Below are 24579 nucleotides of genomic sequence, written 5' to 3' on the forward strand. Positions count from 1 at the left end.
TTCCTTGCTATTGCTTACTGACAGTCCCGAAGAGAAATGGGTACATCCCAGCCTCCTAGACCCACCCTGGCAACTGTTAGGAAGTCTTTCACCTCTAGCCCCACCTAACCTTCCAGAGACATTTTCAGCTACAGCCTGAAGCCCTTTGCTCTGATTAACACCAACAATAATGCCTTGTATGATTTACAGAGCACTTTTGCATACATGGTCTCATTAAGACTCACAGGGAAGCTGATTTGGTCAGGGGAGGAATGAGTCTATGTGCTTAATTTGAAAGAACACAAGTTTTGGAATCAGAGTTTGGACCCCGGGTTGGCTGTGGCTTGTTAGGGCTGGCTTTGAAGTCAGACACCCCTAGGCCCAAATCTTAGCTCTACTGTCCCCTTGCTGTGTCACCCTGTACACATTTTCCCGAATCATTTCGTTGTCTATAAAATGGAGTTCTCTCACCTGATAATAAATGTAAAATTAAATGAGACAAATAGATAAACTGGCCCATAGCAGGTATTCAGTAATGTTATCCCTCTCTCTTTCAAAGAAGTTAAAGGGATTTACTCGAGGTTGTGCAGCTCATTAGTGGCCTTATCTTGTTTCTTTAAGCCCAGTGCTTTTTCCTCTGGGCTGTGACTGTGAGGGTTTTCGGTTTCTCATATGTGCTGAAATTTCCCCCCTTAACTCTGCTGTGGCCTCTCATTTGGGCCACTGTGTGGTAGGGAGGTCTGCTGATGGGGTTTGGAGGTCTTAGCCACATTTACTCTGAAACCTGCTAGCTTCCCTGCTCCTGGTCGCCTCGGAGAGCCCTGCTTCCCTGACTCTGATCACTCCTCCCCTCAGCTTTTCTGCCACAGCTCATGCTGCTTGTCTCTTTGGATCCTACAGGTTTGTCGCCCATTGGAATATTGCCAAGTCTATGGCTGGATACTACCAAGAGTCTGGCCGGGCAGGCAGGGATGGGAAGCCTTCCTGGTGCCGTCTCTATTACTCCAGGAATGACCGGGACCAAGTCAGTTTCCTGATCAGGAAGGAAGTAGCGAAACTCCAGGTAAATCCTGGGCAGCAGGAGCCCTTTCCATCCAAACCCCCCACTCTCCAGTTTCATGCAGCTTATTTCTGAACCCAGGTGGAGCTTCTGTGAGCTTACAGGGGTGCTCCTGGGGCTATAAGGTATAGCAGAGGGTAGAATGGTGTACTAGTGAATAGGCAGCTTGCAACAGCTAGGTTAGACTTTTTCCTTTATATTTAGTGTATCTTAGTGTGATCTTCTTGTGTGCTTGTTATTTTACATAGCCAAGATCAGTCCTGCCTTGTGTTTTTTTGTTTTGTTTTGTTTGGGTGGGGGAGCAGAGGGAGATGGAGAGAGAATCTTAAGCAGGCTCCACAACCCTGAGATCATGACCTGGGCCAAAATCAAGAGTCAAACTTAACCAACTGAGCCACCCAGGCATCCCGGTCTGCCTTGTATTATTAGCATGGTTACATAACCATTTTCTCATACTGTTCAAAGTTCTTTGTTTTGAGCTCCCCCCCCCCTTTTTAAACTGGTTGTACACGCTTTGCAGAGAGCCTAGAAATAGATCCAAGTACATAAGTGAGCTTGATGTATGCTGGGTGACGTCATAGATCGACAGGTAGAGGATGTGCTGTTGAACAATTGGTGCTGGAAAAAGATAACATCAGATGCCCCGTCCTGTACCATTCACAGGTGAATTACAGGTGGAGTACAACCCTCAAAACTAAAATTGAGGGAAGATATTTTATTTCCTTGACCAAGGGGGGAGCATAGCAAGATTTTAAAAGTGGAAACCATCAAGGAAGACATCTCTTTGACTAAATTCAAACTAAAAGTTTCTGTATAATGAAAGACACCATAAACAAGGTGAAAAAATGAGTCGTTGTTGGTGCAATATACGTGACTGACTGACGACGTAGAGGATAACTCCTACAGGTGAATCTACAGCAGGCAAACAGCTGCAGAGCAAAAAGTATGAATTTCACAGGAGAGGGAACCAGATCATCTAATAAAGGTATGAAGAGTTGCTTAGCCTCCCTTGGGAATCAGAGAAATGCAAAGGAAATAATGAGCTGTCACTTTATACACATCATACTGGCAAAAACGTACAACATCTTTGTAGTCACTGTTGGCGAGGGTGTGGGCAAAGGGGAACTCACGGTGCTGTCGGCAACCTGAACTGGTACGACTGCTTTGAAGAGAGACGAGGTGATACATGCAATGGGAGGGTACTGGTGCTCTGTGACTCAGTAATTCCACTTCTAGATAAGCAAGTTGCCGTGTGTACAAGGATATACGGAGGTGTTTGCTGCAACTCCGTCGTAATGTCCTCTGCAGGGTATTGGAGAAGTAAACAGTGGGTTAGTCACACAGTGGAATGGTCTAAAGCAGTTAAAAATGACAGTAAGTGTCCATTAACCAACATGGATAAAGTCCCCCAAAGCATAATTTGTGAAGTTGTAAATGGGTACATGTAGACTTTTCCTTATAAGAAATATTGAATGCCAGAAAAAGAGAAAGAAATGTATGGCAGTACTTATATCTGATCTTTACCAAAATGACATTAAAAGGATAAAAAAATATGTAAACCCACAGGGACAGAAAGAATAGAAACCAAGGTAGAAAAGTCAACAAATGTCTCTACTGGAAATCTATTAGAATTCATAAGAAAACCTGGCAAGATGGCTGAATATAAGGGAAATATTTTAAAAAGCCTAACTTTTCTCCACATGACCATGAATGCCTACGAATGGAAATGGGAAAAAAAAAAATTTAATTTGCAAGAATAAAGCTTATAGAATACCTGATGTAAATGTTACTGGCTATTAACAAGAGACTTAAAAAAAAAAAAAAGAAAGAACAAAAGAAACTCCCCAGTTAGTTTTAACATACAGTCAGGGATGAGAACTACTGATTTAGATGAAGACTAATATCTCATGGGAAGAAAACAAGCTCTGAGTAGTTACAGAAACTGAGTGGGAAGACGTAAAACTGTCAATTCTCCTCAAAGTTAATATAAATGAAATTCCAGCTGAAATCCCAAAAGACTTCTACTGGAAAGTGGAATCTTAGAACTTATGTGAAAAAGTGCCCGGGAACAGCCAGGAAAAGCCTGAACAGGAAGAATGGTGAAGGGGACGAGCTTAACCCAGTGTCAGAATGTGCTGAGGTGTTGCCGTAACCAAATCCACATAATACAGCAACAAGCAGTGGCCCAGACAAGGGAATTAGAAACAAGGCCCAGAACATGTGAGAGTTTAATATGTGATGAAGCTGATAGCTCAACTTAACAGAAAATGAAGGGCCTGTCTAGTAGGTGGTACTGGCATCCTTCTGGAATAAAATGAAAGCACACATTTGGCACCTTATATAAAAGGCAGATTTAAGGACCTACATGTAAAAAATAAACAACGCTTGCAAGACATTTTATTCCAGTGTATAACGTAGGGCTAGAAATAGTTTTGTAATGAAAATTAGAAATTCAGAAAGCTATCTTTTAAAAAAAGAAGTATTTGAATTAAAGTTCTTGAACTTTTATTTTTTGGCAGCAAAGCAAGGTTTATTGAGCGATAGCAAAGTGATAGTACAAAGCTCCCAGGGAGGGAGGGGACCCAAGAGGGTTACCACTGGAGTTTCTAAGTCTTGGAGTTTTTTTCTGGGCTCGTTGGCGGGCTGTTTTAATCTGATTAACCCTCTCTGTGCCTGTCACCCAATCAGGTGTTTGTCATCTATCACATGGGAAAGGGTGGAGGGCTCCTTCCAGTGTGGTGTAAAATCCTTTTAAGGGTGATTTCCCCTTTGGGTGGGGGCCCCAAGTTCTTGAACTTCTAAAATCCTGAACCCATGAAAAAAATGTGGGCAGCAAAAGATACCATAAACAAAGCCCGTACATAAACAGCAAATCTGGAAAACTGATTACCGTAGATGGCAAACCAGAGGTTGAAGTTGAGGATAAATGGAGAGATTTCACCAACTGACAGGAAAAAGCAAAGTGTGTGAAAGCAAGTTCCCAGAAAAGCTCATCCAAACGGCATGTCCAAAGGCGGTGAGATTCAATAGTAATCAGGTGAGTGCAAATTGCAGTAAAATGACACACATGCAAAAGGGCTCTAACACTCGTGGCTAGTAAGCACGTACAGGAGAGGGCCTGCACTTTGCCTGGAGAAGAATGAAGTGTTGCAGTCTTTCTGGGGGGAAGCATTCTAGCAATATCTATTACACTGTATGTTTTTATTTTTTAATTTTTTAGAAGATTTTATTTATTTGAGAGTGAGCACGACCTGGGGGAGGGGCAGAGGGAGAGGCACAAGCAGACTCTGTGCTGAGTGCGGAGCCCAATGTGGGGCTTGATCCCAGGACCCTGAGATCATGACCTGAGCCGAAATCAAGAGTCAGATGCTCAACTGACAGCCACCCAGGCACCCCCCCCATTATGCTTTAATATACATGTACCGTTTGCCCCAGATACCGTATTTCTGAGACCAAATCACCTGAAATAAAAGCTCATGTGCTGGAGGGCCTGTGTATCGATAGAATTGGTCACAAGGGCTGACACTGGGGAACAAACAATACCCGGCCATGAGCAGTGATGAAATTACAGTATGTGCGGACCATGGGCTCATAGGCATAGCTGAGCACCCAGGAGGGCTATTCTCTTGCTTTTTGAAAAAGAAATCATGTTTATTACTGTGTGACATTACAGATTTACTTATTTTCTTTCTGCTCTTTTGAAGTGTAAGTTCCATGAGAGCAGGGACCTCTTGTTTCTTGTGTCTCTATAATGGCCAGACCAGTGCTGGGAACATAGTAAGTGCTTAATAAACGTTTTTTGACTAGATCAATAAATGAATGAATGGGAAGGGGAGTACAAGTTGTGATTGGGAAGGAAGAGGCCTTGCGTGGACCTGGTATTTTGCCAGGAACGAAGGGGACGTGATTAACTGGAATGTATCTGAAATTCAAATTAGACAAAAGATTTTGGTGAGGTGATTAGGTATAAGACATTTATTTAAAGCTTACACGGTGAGTTATAAGAGTTCACACTAGGCTTGGGGGCGCCTGGGTGGCACAGCGGTTAAGCGTCTGCCTTCGGCTCAGGGCGTGATCCCGATGTTATGGGATCGAGCCCCACGTCAGGCTCCTCCGCTATGAGCCTGCTTCTTCGTCTCCCGCTCCCCCTGCTTGTGTTTCCTCTCTCGCTGGCTGTCTCTATCTTTGTTGAATAAATAAATAAAATCTTAAAAAAAAAAAGAGAGAGTTCACACTAGGCTTATCAATAAGACACGTGAGACAAAGAGAAAATCCAGAAAGCTTCCAGAGAGGTGATAACGTGAATGTCTGGGGGCCAGAGCAGCGCCAGTTTTCTCCATCGTAATATTAGAAATGAGAAACAATGAGGCAGTGCTTTCCAATTCTAGATAAACTGTTTCCAACTTAGAATTTCCTACCCAGCCAGCCAGTTAAGTGTGAAGGCAGGTTAAAGACATTTACAGCTTCCGGTTTGCTAAGCGGAGGTTGGGCGTCCGGAAGTGCTGGTCTTTATAGGCTCTGGGAGTAGAAGGGTATTGATAGCGGCAGCGAGGAGGTTAACGGACGTGCTCGTATTCTCTCGGCTGTGCAGGGATTTAACTGCCACCATGTCCAGGAAAAGGGCAAAGACCAGGACCACCAAGAAGCGCCCGCAGTGCTCAACATCCAAGGTGTTCACCATGTTTGAGCAGTCACAGACAGGAATTCAAAGAGGCCTTCAACATGATTGATCAGAACAGAGAGGGTGTCATTGACAAGGAAGATTTGCATGCTATGCCTGCCTCCCTGGGGAAAAAATCCAGCCGATGAGCATCTGGACGCCGTGATAAATGAGGCTCCGGGGCCCATGCATTTCACCATGTTTCTCACTGTGTGTGGTGAAAAGTTCAATGGCACAGACCCGGAAGATGTCCTCAAAAATGCTTTTCCTTGCTTTGATGAAGAAGCAACTGGCCCCATCTGGGGAGGTGACCTGAGAGCCACAGACAGCAGTGGGAGGCCGGGTTACAGGAAGTGGATGAGCTGCACAGAGCAGTGTCTGACAAAAAGGGAAATCTCAGTGCATGTGCCTCCTTCACCACGGAGCAAAAGACAAAGATGACTGAAAAGAAATCCAGATTCCAGCCAGACATTCCTTGTTGCCACTTGGGGTGTTTCTGAGACTTTCTCTTAGACCCTGTTGCATGCTCAGCTTTGCAGCTTTTGCCTTTCTTGTATTGATTCTCAACCATTTTGGGCACATGCATCTCTATAATCAGACGGGAGCGGGGACTTTTTACGATTTTTCAGAATAGAAAGTGGGGCAGTTTAACTTACCAGCCCCCAGTAACTGCAGTCTACACAGACGTATGTTTTTTCAGAGAAAGTTATTTACTCATTTTTTCCTGAACCATAATTAAACTTTATGATTAAAAAAAAAAAAGACATTTTCGGACACAAGATTTCAAGAAACTCCCTCCTGTGGAGAAGCTACTGAAGGATGTCCCCCACCACAGAGGCAGTAATCGGAGCGGGGACGATAGAGATCTGACCTGAGCCAGGCAAGAGGAATGTCCTGGGGTGCCACTGAAGGGCGGTCTCAGCTGTGCGCCAGGCCGAGGGAGGGGCAGTTCAAGTTGAACCAGGGGGACAGAAGGCTCCCGGGGAGAAGTTTCTAAAAATAAAAGTGGAACCTGCCATATTTGGCCCCTGTTGACATGACTTTTTCATTATATCACAGCATTTGGGGGTGGAGTAGTAATACACTAAAATTGAAGTGAAAAAACAGCTATTAATTTTGGGGGAACAAAGTTGTACAAGAAAGGATAGGTGATCATGAGAAATGTAAAAATGTAGTCATGTGGTTTAGCTCTGAACTATGTTGCTATAATTTCCTCACCATAAGGAAAATTATGATTTCAGAAGAAATGGTGATATAAACAGATTGGCAGAAGTGAGGGGAGAGGTAGTAGGTGTATTTATGTGTGTTTGGGAGGTGGGGATGATTCATCACCTTCTAGAAGCAGAAAGTCAATAGTTAAGATCTCAGATATCAGTGTCTATTATATTTTCATTCCTTTCCTGTATCTTTTTCTGTATTTTTAAAAATTTCACAATTTTTTTAAAGGAAACTTTGACAAACATGTACAAAAAGGCAATAATGTGTAATTGCAGCACTCAGAAGTCGCTGCTCACACTGTGGTGTAGCCTGGACACAGAGGTATGTGTGTTCCTTCAAATCGACACACACTTGGGTGTAAGTTCACTGTGAAATTGGACTTAAGATATTGGGGCACCTGGCTGGCTTAGTTGGTGGAGCACACGACTCTTGATCTCAGGGTTGTAAGTTTGAGCCCCACATTGGGTGTAGAGGTTACTTAAAAATAAAATCTTACCAAAAAATGGATCGTATTATATAGGGTTCCCAAATGCCAGTCCCTGGGCCCTTTGTATGAGAATCACCTGAGCAGCTTTTTGAAAATAAACTCCCCAAAGCTCCGGTTCCAGAAAGTTCAATTCGGTAGTCTGGGTCACTTTTTGAAAGTTATCCAGGCGGGGAATGCCTGGCTGGCTCAGTCAGTAGAGCACGCGACTCTTGAGCTTGGGGTTGTGAGTTCAAGCCCCCTGTTGGGTGTGGATGTTTCTTGAAAATAAACTCTTTAAGAATAAAAAAAATAAAACGTCATCCGGGTGATTCTGATGCGCGGTTAGGTTTGGGGACACCATTTTGTAAATGGCTTTCTTACTTTCATTTGATATTTTTCTCTCATCATCGTTTAGGCTACAAGGTAGTTCAACTATGTAAGACTTTTGCTAAATGGTCTTTTTTTGTCTCTAGGAGAAGAGAGGGAACAAAGCATCTGATAAAGCTGCTGTCTTGGCCTTTGATGCCCTGGTGACCTTCTGTGAAGGATTGGGGTGAGTGACTTATTTCATATGTGGAGCAATATGTTAGTGAGATCTTTCCTCTCCCAGCGCCTACCAGTTAACCAGCGAACATAGGGCAGCTCTTGGGCGACCAAGGCACGCTGCCTGCCGAAGGCTACTGTGTGGGGCGTTTCCTGTCAGGCAGCCTGGGAGTCAGTATCCTTGCCAGGAAGGCCCCAGAAACTAGCAGTGTGAAGACTCATTCAGTACTTTGGACGGCCATCCATCCACCCCACTCCACCCACTTCTGGAGTCGCTGGCCCCGTGAGTGACCCCGTCATGAATCATGTGATTGGTTCTGAGCCATTAGCATTGCGGTCATCACGTGACACTGAGCTGGACCACTGGCTTCACTTGAGGAGGAGTCACTCTTATCCTGGACCCAAAAAGAGCCCCATGACCTACTGTATCTGTTGGGGGTGGATAATAAGCTTGGAGAGAAGTCAGCTTTTCTGTGGTAACACCAGCTCGCCCACGTGGAATCCACGTCTCTATTTTACCTGTATGTGCTGGTGGCAGAGGCTTGAAAGAGCCTGCTGGCTGCTCAGTGGCAGACAGGTTGTGGCAGGACAGGTCCGGGACACGAGGGACAGCCGGGATGATTCTGGACAAGCCGGGAGCACTTGGCATGCGTGCAGCCCTTTGGTCTAAACAAACTCACATTGGTTAGACCTCGTTGGACCACCCTGTGAGGTAGACGAGGCAGAAGCGATCGCCTCAGACTTAGAGATGAATAGACCGATGCCCACAGAGTCATGGTCACAAAGCTCACAGTACACAGACACCTCTAATCCTGGGTCTCCCGATTTTTAGTGACATGCGCGTTTCATATATGTGTCCCGTCTTGGTTTTTGCAAGACTAGATTTTTGAAGCCTGGAGCTGAGTGAGTAATAGACCTGGTGTCTAGCAGATGTTCGGGGCTCTCCTCTAGAAACCAGAGAGGTACTTATTTGTGCCGTGTGTTTTGATTCCCACCCCGTCCTCCTCACTGATGATTTGGTGGCTCCTCTGAGACTAAGTCTCTCGCTTGGCCTCTGTCACGCCCAGCAGAGGTGCTTGGCACCCTTGCCCACAGCCTTCGTGACCAGAGCCCTTTTCAGGCACTAGTACTGGGAGTTGTTAAATTAGGCTGTTTCCGGCTTGAGCAAAATGCTCATAATGAAAGGGCTGGGTGTCCTTGCTAATTGTCAGAGTCCCTTCTGCTGGAGATCATCCTGCTGGGTTCTTTTCTGGGAGGAGTCTGTGGCTCTGCGGGACTGTCTGAAGGGTTAGCACTGCCAGGTCGCTCTGGGCTGCGGCTGCCCAGCAATAGGACAGGTCCTGCTAGGGGCCCCTGCCTTTATTTCTCCTGTGTCCTGCTGAGGAGCTGGGGCCTCTCAGTGCATCTGGGGGTCTCGGCATCAGTGGGCCTCCCGCTGCGCCACACGCAGCCTCATCTCTCCTACCTCGTGGGCTGCATGCTTGGGTTCCGGGTTCCAGGACTGCCTGGGATGGAGTAAACACGGCCGTTGTGGCTGAATGTGAAATTGCTCTTTGAGTAAAAAAGAAATGTTTTTTTATTGCATAAATGGTGGATCGCCTGTTCCCCACCAGATATTTGCTCTTTTTCTAAGAATAGTCTTGGTTTGTGGTTTAATGAAAGCAACTGTTTGCTAAGGGAGGGCACCTGGCAGCCAGGGCCAGGCTGGTGTGGAGGCTTTGGCGGAGGCAGATCCACGTCTACAAAAGATGGTGTTGTACGGTGGTCTGGGGTGCGTGGGGGCTGTGGGACCTGGTGAGGGATACCTGGGCACCTCTGGGACCAGTGGCAGAGACACTCAGGTCAGTGTGAATGAGGTTGGGGCGGGGCATCCAGCGGTGTTCCTCTCTCCTCCGCGTGCAGCTCTTTTCCCTGAGCTGTGGCCATCGCAAGCATTTGTTCACTGCGGACGGTGCTCTTCGAGTGTCGAAAGGAACAGTCATTAGGTTGAAGCAACTTCTAGCTTAGAGGCCTCGGTACCTTGTCTGAGAAGAACAGCTTTGTGTTTGCCCCTCAACTGAACTGGGCGCTGTCATCTGGGGACTGTGGTCTGGGGGAGCCGACAGCCCAGCATCCGTCTGTCTGTCCATTTGTTTGATCATTTATTCATTCATTCATTTATTCAGCCAGCAAATATTGTTTGAAATGGACTCTGTACCAGGCACACTGGGTATGGGGATACAGTGGTGAGCAGAAAGACACCCATGCCCTGCTTTTGTGGTGTTCGGTTCAGTGGGGGAAGACAGGCACTCATCAGATAATCATATTAGTTAATTAATTAATGACACTAACATGCATGTATAATTGCAGACTCTTAAAAGGGCTTTGAAGAAAAGGTACATGGTGTTTTGAGAGTTAACAGGTGGGCCCCTTCTTGGCCCCCAGAAAGTCAGGTCACGACTCTTCACACCGGTTGCCCTTCTCAAGTGGAGGGAGCAGACCGAATATAATGGCAAACACAATGAGAAGCAGGATCATGGTGATGAACAAGCTGATCACCGCCAGGCCTCCCTGGTCCCACGGATTCTGCCAGAACTCATCATTCCACATGAGCTTCCCGTTTCTCAGTTTATCCATGTGCACCTGGAAAAGAGGGGCCAGACGCCTTGAGTGCTGGGGCCTCTCCAAGGCCCTGTCCCAGGCGCTGCTGTCCACCCCCAACTTCATCCTCTGGAGCGGTCTCAGAAAGCTGGCCCACCTCTGCAGGGATGGTGGGCTTGACGCCCTGCTGTGAGCAAGAACTTTCCCATCCCTAAAACGCACCGCTATAGATCCTTGCTGTTTTCCCTGCCTCAACTGCCAAGCGTTTGGGAGGCGCTTTGAGAGATCAGCATCAGAGTCGAGGAGTGGACTGACTCCAGCTGAGGCCTCGGTAAGCTCCCCTGGAGGCAGCTGGAAACAGAAGAACTAGCCAATCTGGAAGCAGCTCAGGTGGGCAGGCTGTGGACCGGTAGCCAGTTCAGGGGAGTAGTGGCGAGAAGGAAGGAGTCACTACCTGATTCTGCTGTTAACACTCCTGTGTCCTAAGAGCGGGCCGGTCAGGGTAATCCTGCAGGCCCCACGCTTTGGGGGCCCGAGCCGCACCCTGACTCAAAGAAGCAGCTGTTGAGAGAAAAAGGTATTGGCATGGTCAAGTAGCCCTGACCAGACCTCATTGCCATCACGGGAGCGAACAAAGGTGGGTTAGGGCCCGTTGCCTAGCAACTGCCTTCCCCTTCTGCCTTTCATACTTACCCCTTCAGCTGCGTTCTGTCCTTTTTGTGATGTCGTTTTGGATGCTGCTCAGGATACGTATATTCAGGCGTCCTCACCGAGAGAAGTCAGGCTTGGGGTAGGGTGCGGAAAGAGACTGGATCCAGGACTCTTGCCTCAGGCCACCTGTCCGCCTCACCTGTGGCTGGGTTCTGCCTGTCCTCTCTGTCTGGCTGCTGGCCTGTGGACTGGGAGGTCCTGGCCAGAGTGCAGGAAGCCCAGGACTCCAGAAAGCCCTGGGCTGGAGCCGCACCTGGGCTGCTCTCTTTCTGTGGTGTCGGGGGGGGGGGGCTGGTGAATGGTTAACCAGTGCCAGCTGGCACCTCCTGGAAGGAGTTTCTTTGTGGAGGTGTTTATTACCATTGAGGCCCTGGGGTCCTGCGGAGACTAACTTCTCCATAGTGCCTTTGCCAGCCTCTCAGCTGGTTCACGTGGTCGGTTCCTACACACTGGTGTGATAGGGCAGCGGGGAAGCAGAAATGGAAACCTAGTGGCCATGATTCAGTCCTTAAAAGTTAGGATTCAAATGCCTGGTGTGGCCAGGAACTGCGCTAGGTACCTCGTGTCCATTGTGAACCAAGGGAGGCAGGCCCTGCCCACCCAGGCTTCCATGCTAGCTCGCTTGTCCTCAGCCCTGCTCATTAGAATCATCTGGACCTTGCCTGGTATCAGTTCAGTCCCTGAGCAGTCAGAGCCCCGTGCTCTGGAAAGCCGGTGGGGCGATCCTAACGTGCAGCCGGGGTTTGTAGGAGACAGATGATGAGTGAGTTCAGTAAAGTCCTTCTTAACTGTCGTGGGCTCAGCTGCTGCTTCGGGTTTCCCTCTGTAAAACATACCGACGCATGCCCTTGGCTGCCAAATGCCCCCCCCAGTCAGGAGGCTGGTCTCTGGCACCGCCGTCTACTTCCTCCATCAGTTAAGTTGGATGCTTATCAGGAGTCAGCTGTTTGTTCCCAAACCTGTTTGTGGCATTTGTCCTTGTTATTCTAATGACATTATCACACTTAATGTTACCTAAAAACATGGAGCAACAGTAATTGCCAAAACCCCAGTTTTACAGCTGGGGAGCAGGCACAGAGGTGAAGCAACTTACCCAAGGTCATCCAGCTAAGAAGTAACTGCTGGGGGGTCGTGGGAGGGTGGTTTAAACCCAGCTCTGGAGCTCGGCCGCAGAGGCTGAGCTCCGAAGCTCTGTGCCACACTTCAAGGGGCGGGGGTGGGGGTGGGGGGGAGTTGTTGCTATAAGCACCCCACTTTGGAATGATTTTGGAATCACTCAGTATTTCTGTCAAAACAGATATGGCAAGACAACTGGAAACATTTTGCAAAAATCCAGGATTTCACGTGCTGATTTCTTTGTGGACGTCTTTAAGTTCTTGTTCTGCTTTATAGTAACCACAGTTAGCAAAGAGCCATATAGGGACTCTCTGGCCAGCAGACCCCACACTCGGAGAAAAGACTTTGGCCCTACAGTGAAAAGATTGGCCAAGGAATGTGCACGGATATGTTTCCATTTAAGATGAGACGTGTGGGGAATGTTATGTGTCACGTACACGAAAGCGGCTTTAACCTGCTCTTCCAGCTAATTGCTGGTCCCTGATCAGAAAATCCTACGGAAATGATCATCATGACGGGAACGTTATGGGAAGAGGTGGAGAATGCTGTTGGTGTGCGGTGTAGCCTGGCCTGGGGGCTGAGAGGATCCGCCGTAAGAAGTGCGGTTAGGTTGAGGCACGAAGACCACAGAAGAGGTAGGACTAGGGGACAGTGTTTCATGGCAGGCAGCAGGTCCCAAGGAGGGTAAGGAAAGTACTTTTGAGAACAAAATTAATTTGTTCTCAGTTTTTTGGTTTAGAAGTTGCGTTACCCGGGGCACCTGGGTGGCACAGCGGTTAAGCATCTGCCTTCGGCTCAGGGCGTGATCCCGGCGTTCTGGGATCGAGTCCCACATCGGGCTCCTCTGCTGGGAGCCTGCTTCTTCCTCTCGCACTCCCCCTGCTTGTGTTCCCTCTCTCGCTGGCTGTCTCTCTCTCTGTCAAATAAATAAATAAAATCTTTAAAAAAAAAAAAGTTGCCTTACCCACAGGCAACTATGTTGTGTAGATTTTTACGGTAGGTTGCTCTCGGACGTTAATGCTTGAGAAAACAGATTGAGGAGAAGAGTGTTTTGTGTGGTTTCTGCCAGGTTTTGCTAATGAGATTCTTGCGCCCATGGCTCTCCTGTGGTTTCTGATAAGGCATAATAGCCGGTAAAATGCCGGGATCTTGAGTGTGGGCCTCTGGAGGAAGTGAGAGGCTCCTGTAGTAGAGGCCGGCGTCAGTGGGGGCCTGATGAGGCTGGGAAATCAGTGCAGCCGTGAGCGCAGGCAAACTTGGGGGTGGCTCGTTCCAGGGGTCCTGGTGGCAGGAATGGAGACCTGTGATAGCCAGATGTCCTTCAGGGCGCAGACAGCCTGCTGGCCTCCCCTTCCATGGCCACCGTTGCTGTCCCTCTCTGTTTGTTCTTTCCCACAGTGGGTGTATTGCCACTTTCTCTCCCTATCTCTTTTCCAGAGAAAACCTGTGCTGGGAGTATGCCAGGCTCCTGTCACCCTGGAGCTGATCTGGTTGAGCTGTGTGGGACTGAAGCCTGCCCAGCACTGCCGTGGGGAGCCATGAGTGGCGGGACTCAGCGTGGGCCCGTTTGCTGCCGAGTGGGAAGGAGTGAGCCTTCCCAGCAGCGCAGGAATGTCATCTTATTCGGGCTCAGCAGTTAGGAGGAGGAGAATGCTAAAGAAAGGGCCCATGGTCCTCACCTCTTGGCGGCCGGACCATGGAGCCAGAATCTCCTAGCAAAGAGGCACAGCCTCAGCCACCGTCTCAGGAGGGGACATTCTTGGTGCCAGTGAAAACTTGCTTAAGGGAGAGTCACACGGGAATTGGGCTGCCCCACTGTTGATCATCTCCTGAATTGAGGGCTTCCAGGGGCCCCTCTAGCTGTTGGTGCCTGGACTGAAAAGGGCAGGGTTTCCCCTCTGGGTCCCTCCCACCTTCCCTGTTTTCCTTCTGGGAGGGAGTCCTAGTTGGGCCCCTCCCTAGCTCTTCTCGGGCTGCACCCACTCACAGGGAGGTGATTTTTCAACAGTTTGGGGTGTGGAATCTAAGATTGTTTGATGGAGGATAATGGGATGGGAGCCTTATCTGAACGGCCGCTGAGAGGCCTCAGGGCCCGGCTGTGGTGAGCAGGGGCTCTGCAGCTGGGTGGGCTGGGCCCAGAGGCTGGCTCTACCACTTTTTAGCTGGTTGAACTTAGGAAAGTGACCTAGTGTTGCTAAGGCTCAATTTCCTCATCTCTAAAATAGGGATAATAACGGTGCCCATGGCATGGAGGCTGTTGTGATCGAAGATCACCCGCATCAGATGCTTTAGGCTCTGGGCACCTGGCGGCTTGGTCGGTGAAGCGTCTGCCTTCGGCTTGGGTCATCATCCCGGGGTCCTGGGATCAAACCTCATATCGGGCTCTCTGCTCAGCGGGGAGCCTGGGTCTCCCTCTGTCCTCTCCCTCTCTCTCAAATAAAATATTTTTTTTAAAAAATATTTATTTGTCAGAGAGAGAGAGAGACAGCGAGAGCGGGAACACAAGCAGGGATTGGGAGAGGCAGAAGCAGTCTCCCCACTGAGCAGGGAGCCCGATGTGGGGCTTGATCCCAGGACCCTGGGATCATGACCTGAGCCGAAGGCAGACGCTTAACGACTGAGCCACCCAGGCGCCCCTCAAATAAAATGTTAAAGAAAAAAAAATCTTTGGGCAGCGGCTGGGCACACAGAAGCCCTCGGGGGGTTTTGGCCAGCTTGATCATCGCCTGCCGCCTTCAGCATCCTTGTCATTCCCATTGTTACTCTGAATCCCGTTCTTGTGGGGTGGGTACAGGCTGGTTCTTGAATTTCTTTTCTTTTGTGTGGAAGGACTTCCTCTCTGGGTCTTCAACCTAAACCAAACCCGTCAAACAAGTCAGTGGACACCAGGAAATGAAACCAGCCAGAGTTTCTCCCACCTGCCTGCCAGCCGGAGATGGAGGGGAGTGGGGGGCAGGGCCGGGCATCCCCTCTCCACTCTGTTTTCTAGATGGACAGGACTCCACCCCTAGTGGCTCTGGGGGACCAGCGGGGATGAAGGGGGAGGTACCACAGAGAGATTTTTGACTCCCCTACCCTCATTCCTGGGTTGGTAGCCGTACCTGAAACATTTTCTGGAAGAGAAAGTAAACTAAAGGGAGGGAGGCAGGGCGGCGTTGCACTGTGGCAGAGCCAGTGCTTAATATGGGTCCACGTTGCTCTTGTTTAGAGGGGCAGATAATGACGATGGTTCATATCTGCAGAGCTCTTAGGATCTGCCCAGCACTGTGCCAAGTGCTTGCTGTAGGTTATCTCAGTTTCTCCTCATTAGCTCACTCCAGGAGGCAGCTCCCGGGGTCAGCGGAGTCTCAGAGGGGAGGAAACGTGGGTCAGGGAGGTTGAATCACTAACCCGCATTCACATAGCCGGTGAGTAGCAGGTGAGGCTTTGTACCCAGACAGCCTGGCACACAATGGGGGAAGGACCGAGGGGTTAGGATGCAGGCTATGGACAATAGTAGGGGCCTGACCTCTCTTCTCTGACTCCAGAAGTTTGGGAAGACCCAGGGGCCTGAGCCCGCTGGTGCAGGGCATGTGGGCTAACGTTAAGTGGCAGTGGAAGCTGTGGAGTGGCGTTCCTGAGCCCAGCACCCAGGCAGACGCTGCCCCGCCACTGCAGAGGGGCCATCTGGAGCCAGAGCTCGTTAGCAGCTGGTGCTGATGGGCCTTTCACCCTCACCCTTCCCCTGCTTCCCTCTTGCATGGCATTCCTGCCTGTGTGTTTTTCCAGCTTTCGTGGGCACAGGGAGTGCAGAGGCCTGGCAAGGACAGTCACCGGCCACACCCCTGGAATTCTGGCACATTGCCCTTCAGAAGCACAGAGCCCAGGCCAGGGAGTCTGGCGCCACAGAAACACATAACCAGAAAGCTTTTACTGGGAAAGAAACGGGCAAATACCAGAGCAGAATACTGACACGCTCCCCTCTGGTGGGAAGCTCGGGACCCAGTAGCTATTGCACAAAGTCCCTCTTCGGCGTGGGGGCCCCAAGGGCCAGGTCCCCATAGGCGCAGGCTATTCTCCATTCAAGTATGGGGACCCTGCTTCTGTGTTTTGTTAAAAGGTGCAGTTTGGGAAAGAATCCCCAGTTTTTGTTTACTCAGTGTTTTAACCAATTGACTCCTCCTCGGCCCCCCAGGATTCACTGGCAGGTCGGAGTTTGGTGGCCGTACCAGCCCTTGTTTCCTCGCTAAGGCTGCAGGTGGCGGGTTCCTGGGCAGGGTCGGAGCTGGGGCCACGGATCGTGGTCTTGTGGGCTGAGGGCCGCAGGGCCAGGTGGCACCTGGGGTCATGGCTTTGGCAGCCTCCTCTCCAGCGTCTCGTCCTCGTCTCTGGCCCTCACGGCGGGGTCATGGGCCGCACTTGGACCTTCCTGCCTCTGCGCTCAGGGCAGCAGCAGCAGCTGCAGGCTATCAGCAGCAACAGCAGCACGGTAGCTGGGGGAGGAGAGGAGAGAAGCAGCGAGCACCGGGAGCTCAGCAGGGGGAGAGAAAGGACATACACCCGACTTCTAAAGAAACCCCTCCAGAGGTATGCAGGATCTTTGCCCAAAGAGACTCTGGCGAGGTGTCAGCTGTCCCCGTGGCAGCCCCTGGGCCCTGACCTCCCTGCCAGCCTCCTCTGCTGCCCATAGCTTCGCTCCCTCGATCCTGGTTGGGAGCTGGGGCTGCCTCCGGGCCCTGGTTCCAGCGCCGCACCATCATCACTGGCGCAGCTTGTCGAGCCTTAGGGCAGTCCCTTGGCTTTTCCCCAGGGACATCTCCTTCTCCTTCTCTGTCTGGGGGACACCTAGCCAGCCCTCTGGCCAGCACCATGGTCTCACCTTTCCTGGATGCCAGGAAGAGCCAGGGTGCTGGGGAGAATGTGAGAGCCCGAGCTTACCTGTGAAAAGGAGGATGACCGAGAAGGCCACTATCTCCACAGGCTCGGCCTGGGGTAGTTTCTGTAGCTTGAGCAGTAACTTCTCACCCGTGGAGCGCATCTCCTGCACGAAGTCAGCGGCTGCCATGGTACATCGGGCTCCTGCCGGGCTCCTCCTGGCTGTGCTGAGCAGACACGGGGCCGGAGTCCCCACCCACCTGCAGCCCGCAGAACGAGTTCGTCAGGTCTCACCCCTGTACCCCTGTGGCTCATGGGGGGAGGGAGCCATTGGGGCCCTCCACCCAGCACCCAGCAGTGGCCCTCAGTCCCCACCCAGCTGACACCACCCGTCGTGGAGCCTGAGGCCCTGCCATGGGGGCTGCCCGGCACAGCCAGACACAGGAGAGGTCTGTTAGCCGGCCACGGTTGGCCAGGGCTCCCGACTTTGAGGTGGGGTGACTTCACTATTACAGTCCTTTGTCTCAGGCACCACTCCTGGTTTTGCTGGGGCGCCTTGGGCTGGCACAGCTCCCCCAGTGACCCCTGGGTCCTTCAGGACTTTGGGTGCCTCCCGTGGGTTCCCAGCAGGGAGACTGGGCTTTAGGGCTCCAGCCGGGTGCTCTTGCCTCCCATCATTTGTGGGGCAGAAGGATAAGGTTCTTCCTCGAGCAGGCACACTGGGGCTTCTAGCTAGGGTCAGCTGGAGGTGAGAGCTCACAGGGAGGTAGTCTGGGCCCCACCAGGGCCCCCCGCCTACTCACACAGTGTTCTTTGAGGAGGAAGAGATGACGCTGTGTCCCTGCAGTTTTGCCCAAGGGGGCCCTCTCAGGATGGGATCTGGCATCCCACAGCTGGTTTACCAGCCCCTTTCCGCCGGCTCAGACCAGGAGAGTCCCCTCTGCCCCTACCCCTGCCCCAGGTAGGTGGCAACTCAGCCCTCCAGGCCCCACGACTGAGAACATCTTCCTGTCTACAGGTGCCCAACAGGTTAAAGGGGAAGGTCCGGGCTGAGCCTGTGAGTTGGGGCGTGCTCTGCCTCAGTGTCTTTCCCCCTCAGTCTCAGCCATGGACCTGGGGAGCCAGTGCCTCTTCGGAAGTGGATGGGGGACAGTGTGTGCCAGCCCAGCCCGAACTTGTTCACCAAGGCAGCTCTGATCCAAGGCAGGGTAACAGGTGGCCAGAGGCTCGTGCCAGACCTGAGGGTCTAATTACTGCCACCTCGTCCTGGGTCTGGGCCAGACAGGTTCTCCTGAGATGGCTGCTGTCTTGGAAGCCAGTCCCTGCTGGGACTGCCACCACAGTAGAGCTGTCTTAGAACTGCCTTGAACCTCTGCTTGAACGTCTGCTTGAACCCTCTACCCTGTATCTAGGTCCCTGCACTCCTGGCATGCAGCCTTTGCGTGAGCCCCTCTCAGTGAGATGCGGGGTCCCACCTACTATGGCCGCCTACCCTCTTCCTTCTTGGAACAGCGCTGATCGTTGGAAGTGGGACCTCCTCCTGACCTTGTTGGTCCTGCCTGTGGTCACATAGGACACTTGTACCCCTCTTCTGCCTCGCGGGCCTTCGGGACCTGGACGGCAGCTGGCCTGTGCCTCCCGAGTCTTGTCTTCCATGTGGTAACTGCTCTCGTTTGGTCAGCTGCCCCCGCCCCCCGGGACATTGTTTCGATGCCGCCTGCCCCTTTCCTGCTTCTGTGACATGGATGTGTCTCACTTTGTCTCTCTGAGTCTGTTTCTTTCTCTCATTTTACGTGAGAGGAGATGCCCATCTTTCGAGGCTGTTGGATTGACTCCTGGAAGCACAGCCGTGGCCAGCACAGATCCTGCACACATTGGGGCCCCGCACATGTGATTCCCCTCTGAGGGGGGTTCAGCCACCGTAGGAGCATCGAGGAAGCCTTTGGGAGCAGTCGTACCCCCTTGTACACTGTCAGAGACCCTCCCCAAACACCCTTGGGGAGCTTTGTCTATGGCCTGTGTACCCAGGCTGTTTGCGGTGTGTGAGGGGAAGGCAGGTGGTGGGGCGGGCTGGAGACGGGAGCTGTGTTTTAAGTGATGTTGAGGGTAGCAGGCAGATGATGGGTCCCTGGAGGATTAGAGGGTTTCCTGTCAGAAGTGGGAGGCTCCTGGAGTTAGATCCTCCTGTCTCCTCTCACACCCCACCCCAGGGTCAGCATGTTTCTGCAAAGGAGATCAAGTGTACTAAGGGGCACAGGATCCTAGAATGCCACAGGGCATCCGTCTCTGCGTCCCTTTATGGGAAGCAGAGCCAGGAGTGTAAATGGTTCTTCTGAGGTCACACAGCAGGACGGAGAGCCTGGCCAGCAGCCCCCCACTGCCCCATGCTGTCTCTCATGGAGGCCTGTCTTAGGCAGCCTGCTCTCTGGCTGGCAAGTAAGCCAGCCCCCAGAGCGGCCTCCTGAGGGCACTGACTGTGCAGTAGGCCCGGTGCAGGGCCAGGGCCCCAGAGCCCTTTGGAAGCAGGTGTGTTCTGCATGATCGGCCCCTTTCCACACTCATGAGTCTGGGCACTGCTTTTATTCAGGTGTCTCACCCCCAGGCCAGGGCCACACCTGTTCTTTGAGAACCACATGTGACTTGTCACTGAAAGGCCAGATCTTGTCTGTTTCAGGTTCACCAAACTCCTCCCCAAGCATAGGGCCGCTCTTCTCTGGTCACGCTAAATGTGCCCCGCCCCCTCCCCCAGGTTGACCAGTGAAGTAGGTTTGCACCAGGAGGGTAGTCCCCTCTCATTCCGGGGCCTCTCTGGGCGCCCCAATTCCCATGTTTCCAGAAGCGCAGTAGCCCGCCTGCTGGTCTCGTTCCTAGAGGAGGGAACAGAGGTGCCAAGCAAAGCCCCAGAGGAGACTTTGCACAGGGCTCAGGAGTTGGGCACCTTTTCTCTTCCCCTCTTCGTCTCCACTTGGTCTGGCTTCTTCAGCCTGATTGGCCCTGTGCCTGCATTGCCCAATGTAGCCATCGAAGACTCCTTGAAAGAGGAAGCGGGCGGAGGCCAGCTGGGCAAGAGTGGCTTTTTCACTTGTGTTTCCAGGTCCAAAGACCCGGGGAGGGATTGTGGAGGCGAGACCTCCGCTCGTGAGCAAGAAGTGGTGTGGAGACCCAGCCAGTCTGAGGGGTGTGATCTGTAGAGCAGGGAGGATGCAGGTTGGGCCAAGGCTGCTCTGCTGTGCAGGAAGGGGCTTCGTCGGTCAGAAGCTTCGGCTCTGAAGTCGGCCATTCTCTGGGCGTCATGAAGGCAGGATGCTGCAGAGTCCCACCCAGAGGACTTGGGCCCCGCGCTGGGAGGAATGCCAGTGCACGCCAGTGGCAGGCCGTGGCTGTGGCCGTGTGGCCATGGATAGCATCGTGCCTTTGCGCCCAGGGCCTCTCTGGTGAGCTGAGTTAACAAGCTGTACCAGCCCTGGGGTCTCACCCCAGGCTTCTCACGGATTCTGTCTGGGTTGTGAGCGGGAATGGGTCCAGCCAAGATTCTACCCCGAAGGCTGACGGAACCCCCTTTGTTTTTCAGTTGACGTTCTGCCATTTCCATTTGGGCTTGAGCAGAATAAACCTTAGTGGGGACCGTGGGAGCTGGAGGGACCTCGTTCTAAGAGGGAGGAGGCACATTCCAGCAGGTCCCAGGCGCTCTTCCCAGCGGGCTATTTAAAGCATGGCCCCGGGGGGTGCCTGACGCCTGGTGCCCGATATAACCAGTAGTCATCAGGTGACCGTGCGGTATGTTCCTCAGGCGTTGTTCTGTAGGGAGTCCTAGTCTGTAAGTGTTCCCAGCTGTGACCCGGGGCACGTGCGTGCTCTGAGGCTGGCTGCCGCCTGTCCCTTTTACTTCCCCAGGTTTGAAGGGAGGCCCAGAGCCAGTACTGATGATCGCGTGTATCTTTCTGGTCTATCTCAAGGAGATAGGAGGGTCATCCATTCTCCTTCCAAAACTGTACTTCCTGCCTGTGAACCAGGGAAATCAGAGTCCCTCCCAGCCCTGTGCTCAGGAGTGCTTTGGTTGAAGGCAGCCAAAGCAAGTGGCTTCCCACGGCCCCAGGAAGGGAGAGCAGCCTTGGCTGCCTCTATGGCCCTTCTTGGAACCTTTGGAGGGTGCTCGGTGGCTGAAATGGCAGCCAGTGGAGGGGGAAGTGAGCCGGGCAGAGGTGAAGGCTGGCAGAGCTGGAGGGACCAGAAAACATTCCTTTGTGGGGCATCTCTTGGCACAGAGGACCTTGTGACTGAGCAGGCAGGCATCCTGCAGGCTAGACATCTGCCACTTGGTCCTGAAGCTTCCCTGTTTCCTCCTTGCAAAACTGATACTCCAACTCCAGAGGCCCTTTGTGGAAGAGAGCAGGCAGCAGGCCAGCCTGTTTATGACTGATAAGTGGTGTGCTGATGGCTCAGGGCCCCTGTCATTTTGTCATGGTGGGTTACAGCCACTCTTGCCCCACTGGGCACTGTCTTGTTTGAGAAACAGCTATGATGAGGCAAACTGATGGTTGTGGCAGATTTGTGGGGTCCAGAGGCCTGATCAGTAAGGCAGAGGTGTCCACTGTGCACTGCGTCAAGCCTTGAGATGATGCCCTTTTCTGTCCTAGCTCCAAGTTGCTGTGGGAAGTAGACATTTGAACCCCGTGCAGTCCTGCTTCCCTAACCCCATGGCTTTCCAGGACTGGAGGAGGGACTTCTTGCTGCTAGTGATGGTTCACCCAGCCCTGGAAGCTCGGCATCACCCTCCTATTCCAGCTCAGCACCTGTGTCCAGGTGACCCCATCCTCCTATGTCCTGTGGCTGCAGGACTCTGCTGCCTGCCTGCCTGCCGTACAGATCCGAGCCAGCAGGGGTAGCCCTGGGCTCACACCTGGCCCTTCCCTCACCCAGCCCTGCGCGCTGCCTCCAACACAGACCCGGCGCCCGGCCCCTCTCTGCCATGCCTGGCCCATCGCTGCAGGGCTTTTAGTCTCCCCAGTCATCAACCGTGGGCCAAGTCCCACAGCCTTTGCTGAGCCAAAAACACTTGGACTGATCCTTGGTTTCCACTTTTCCCTGGATTGTTGTTTTTCTAAGTAGATACTAGCCTGTTTGCTTTGGGGGAAACATCTGGGGGGTGGGGAAGGGAGACTTTAACCCTGGTGTGGGGGCAGGAGGCAGGAGGAGTAGGCAGCCTCGGTTGGTGGGGCCCTGCCCAAGGGGGCTGCTCCCCGTGCTGCTCGAAGAGCAGTCTTGGGCTCAGCATTCCAGTGGCGCGGCAGAAGGCCAAATACCGGGCAGGTCCTCCACCAGCCTCACTGTCATTGCCTTCTCCTGACCCCACCCTGGTTTTAGAGTCTGGCCCTCAGGCTTCTGGCGCAGCATTCAGGGCGATTAGGGAGCTCATGGGAGTCCCAGTGGGCCGAGGGAGGAGCACCTGGGCTTAGCCTGAGCTGAGAACACCTGGCAGTGAGTGGGCCAAGCCCCTCACGAGAGGTGGCAGTGGCCGCACTGATGCAGGACATGGATGGGCAGAGCTGCTACGGGTCCCGCCAAGTTCCTGGGGGGGCACGAACTGGCGGGGCAGACCCTGCCCTGAGCCGCCTCCACCGGGAGAAAGCAGCCACACAGAGGGCTCTGCGTTGATCCTGGGAAAAAGGGAGGCTCAGTGGGCAGGCAGCCGTTCTCTCCCAAGCCAGGACAGCCAAATCCCTTGTTTAAGCCCCCTGAATAGAACAAGCTTCAACTAACTTGCAGAGTAAGCAAGCACTCGGGGCCCCTCTGCCTGCTCAGCAAGCCGGGAGGAAAGCACTCTGAGCAGAGAGCTGCAGCCTCAGCCCGTGTTCCCCCAGTGCGGGGCCCAGCAGAAGAAGGGAGAGCCCACGTTTAAACGAGGCTGTCTGGAGACTGTGACTGAGTTGCACCCCCACCGTGAGCCTCTGTGGTCGAAGCAGATGGTGGCTCTCCACCCTTGGGGCAGGGGACCCTGGCTGCCCCGCACCCCCCACCCTATCATCTGTGGCCGGCACCACTCACCTAGGAACTCGGGTGTGGGGTTGGGGGGCAACCGCAGATGCCGGCGAGCCCAGCAGCCTCCTGGGCCTGTCCTCGGGCCCGGCCACCACCTCTTCCTTCCTCCTCTGATGCCTCTTTCCTGACCCGCTGCTGGGCGCCTTCCTCAGCGTGTGGAACTCCTGGCTGCTGACAGCCAGCTGCTGTCTCGGCCTCAGCTTTTCTGTTGTTGGTCGTCCTGGAGATCCAAGTGTCAAATTACACGGGGCGGCCACCGAAGGAGGGGGAGCCAGTGCCACCGCTGCCCTGCCCAGGCGAGGGAATCCCTGCTGGGGCCTTGGCGGGTGACTTCGGACTCCCCTGCACCGCCCTGCCCCTGGGAGGTCTGCCTGGGCGAACTCTGCTGTTCCTCCTCTTCCTCTCCTCTCCCTCCTGGCGGGTGTGTGCTAAGCCATCGTGGGCTGGGCCTGGGCTGGGAGCTGATAGGAGGTCGGCTCTCCTGTTCCCTGGCAAAGAAGCCCTCTGGGAGGCTCCCCCTGAGCAGTGGAGTGGGGAAGGGAGGCCGCACAGCACTCCCAGCTCTTTGGCCCCCTCCCTAGCCCTCAGGAGGGCTTTGGGCCCATCCCCCCCACCTCTCCAACCTGTCTGTCTGGAGACTCCCTGGCTGGTCTAGCCCTCTGGCCCCTCTGAAGAAAGAAAGTGAATAGTGGGGGAGCTGCCGGCCCACCCACAAGGCCAGCCCCCGAGGGAGGCATCTTGGGGAAGAACTTGGGGTGACTTGAGAGTAGCCTGCACGTGGCCTGCTTGCCCGGGAAGTGCCTGGTGTTCCTCAGCCCCAGGATGAGGGAGGACCCTACTGATCTCAGTCTTTCCAAAGGGTATTTGCTGGGACCCTTTCTGCACGCCTGGCCCTGGCCGGCAGGGACAGGCTCCAGAGCTGTGGCTGGCAGGGCCCTTTGACATTTGGTTGGTTGTGCCACCCCAGCAGACCAGGCTGTGCCCGGAGCAGGGTAGGAGCCGACCCCAGCCCGCATCTGTGAGCTCTCAATGGAGCCCTTTGAGTGTGAGCACAAAACCCCAGTGAGTCCGGGCTTGAGGGAGGGTGGGGGGAAGGATGCCAACCGTGTAGCCACACCACTTAGATGCCAAAGCCTCCCAGAGGCTGGACAGGCGGCCACTGTGCAGATGCGCAGACTGGCGATGGCAGGAGCCTCACGGTGACTTAGGAGTGGAGGGAACGGTGCCCTCTGGTGGCTGCCTGGGCCCACTTGCCATCTCCTGCCATTCAAAGCTGCATTCTCTAAAAGTAGTCAGACCCCGCTTCCTAGGGCCTGTGTAAGCCTCAGCTCTTGTTCCTGGTGCCTGCGCCTC

The 24579-nt window shown here is 52.9% G+C and overlaps 3 protein-coding genes across 6 annotated transcripts in view; 1 reads left to right on the forward strand and 2 right to left on the reverse strand.

Annotated features, from left to right (window-relative positions):
* RECQL5 (RecQ like helicase 5) overlaps positions 1 to 24579 on the forward strand; it is a 35418-nt gene that overhangs the window by 5148 nt on the left and 5691 nt on the right. For 3 of the 4 annotated variants that reach the window (XR_008961288.1, XM_026484143.4, XM_026484145.4), the window contains exons 7-8: positions 880 to 1042; positions 7857 to 7936. Coding sequence is in view for 3 of the 4 variants with exons in the window: in XM_026484143.4 (XP_026339928.1) it covers positions 880 to 1042; positions 7857 to 7936 (243 nt within the window). In the remaining variant the exon portion in view is untranslated. Of the gene's footprint in view, positions 1 to 879; positions 1043 to 7856; positions 7937 to 13770; positions 14998 to 24579 lie in introns of those variants that run through there. The other variant, XM_026484146.3, reaches the window with a different exon arrangement.
* On the reverse strand, positions 9948 to 13281 carry SMIM6 (small integral membrane protein 6). Its single transcript, XM_057318173.1, has 2 exons — positions 11200 to 13281; positions 9948 to 11067 (listed from the first exon to the last, which is right to left on the reverse strand). The coding sequence occupies exon 2, from the start codon at positions 10630 to 10632 to the stop codon at positions 10360 to 10362; it is 273 nt and encodes a 90-aa protein (XP_057174156.1). The 5' UTR covers positions 10633 to 11067; positions 11200 to 13281; the 3' UTR covers positions 9948 to 10359.
* Positions 16223 to 23599, reverse strand: SMIM5 (small integral membrane protein 5). Its single transcript, XM_026484149.4, has 3 exons — positions 23233 to 23599; positions 17251 to 17447; positions 16223 to 16805 (listed from the first exon to the last, which is right to left on the reverse strand). Exons 2-3 carry the CDS (start codon positions 17375 to 17377, stop codon positions 16708 to 16710), a joined length of 225 nt encoding a protein of 74 aa, XP_026339934.1. The 5' UTR covers positions 17378 to 17447; positions 23233 to 23599; the 3' UTR covers positions 16223 to 16707.

This window comes from Ursus arctos, unplaced genomic scaffold (genome assembly GCF_023065955.2).
Source record: "Ursus arctos isolate Adak ecotype North America unplaced genomic scaffold, UrsArc2.0 scaffold_24, whole genome shotgun sequence".
Classification (NCBI taxonomy): domain Eukaryota; kingdom Metazoa; phylum Chordata; class Mammalia; order Carnivora; family Ursidae; genus Ursus; species Ursus arctos.

Excerpts from the sequence above, each read along its gene's own strand:
- SMIM5 (XM_026484149.4), bottom strand. The coding sequence starts at position 17,377 with ATGGCAGCCGCTGACTTCGTGCAGGAGATGCGCTCCACGGGTGAGAAG. Across the intron at positions 16,806-17,250 it reads GGTCATCCTCCTTTTCACAG|CTACCGTGCTGCTGTTGCTG; the intron begins GTAAGCTCGGGC and ends CTCCTCCCCCAG.
- SMIM6 (XM_057318173.1), bottom strand. The coding sequence starts at position 10,632 with ATGAAGTTGGGGGTGGACAGCAGCGCCTGGGACAGGGCCTTGGAGAGG.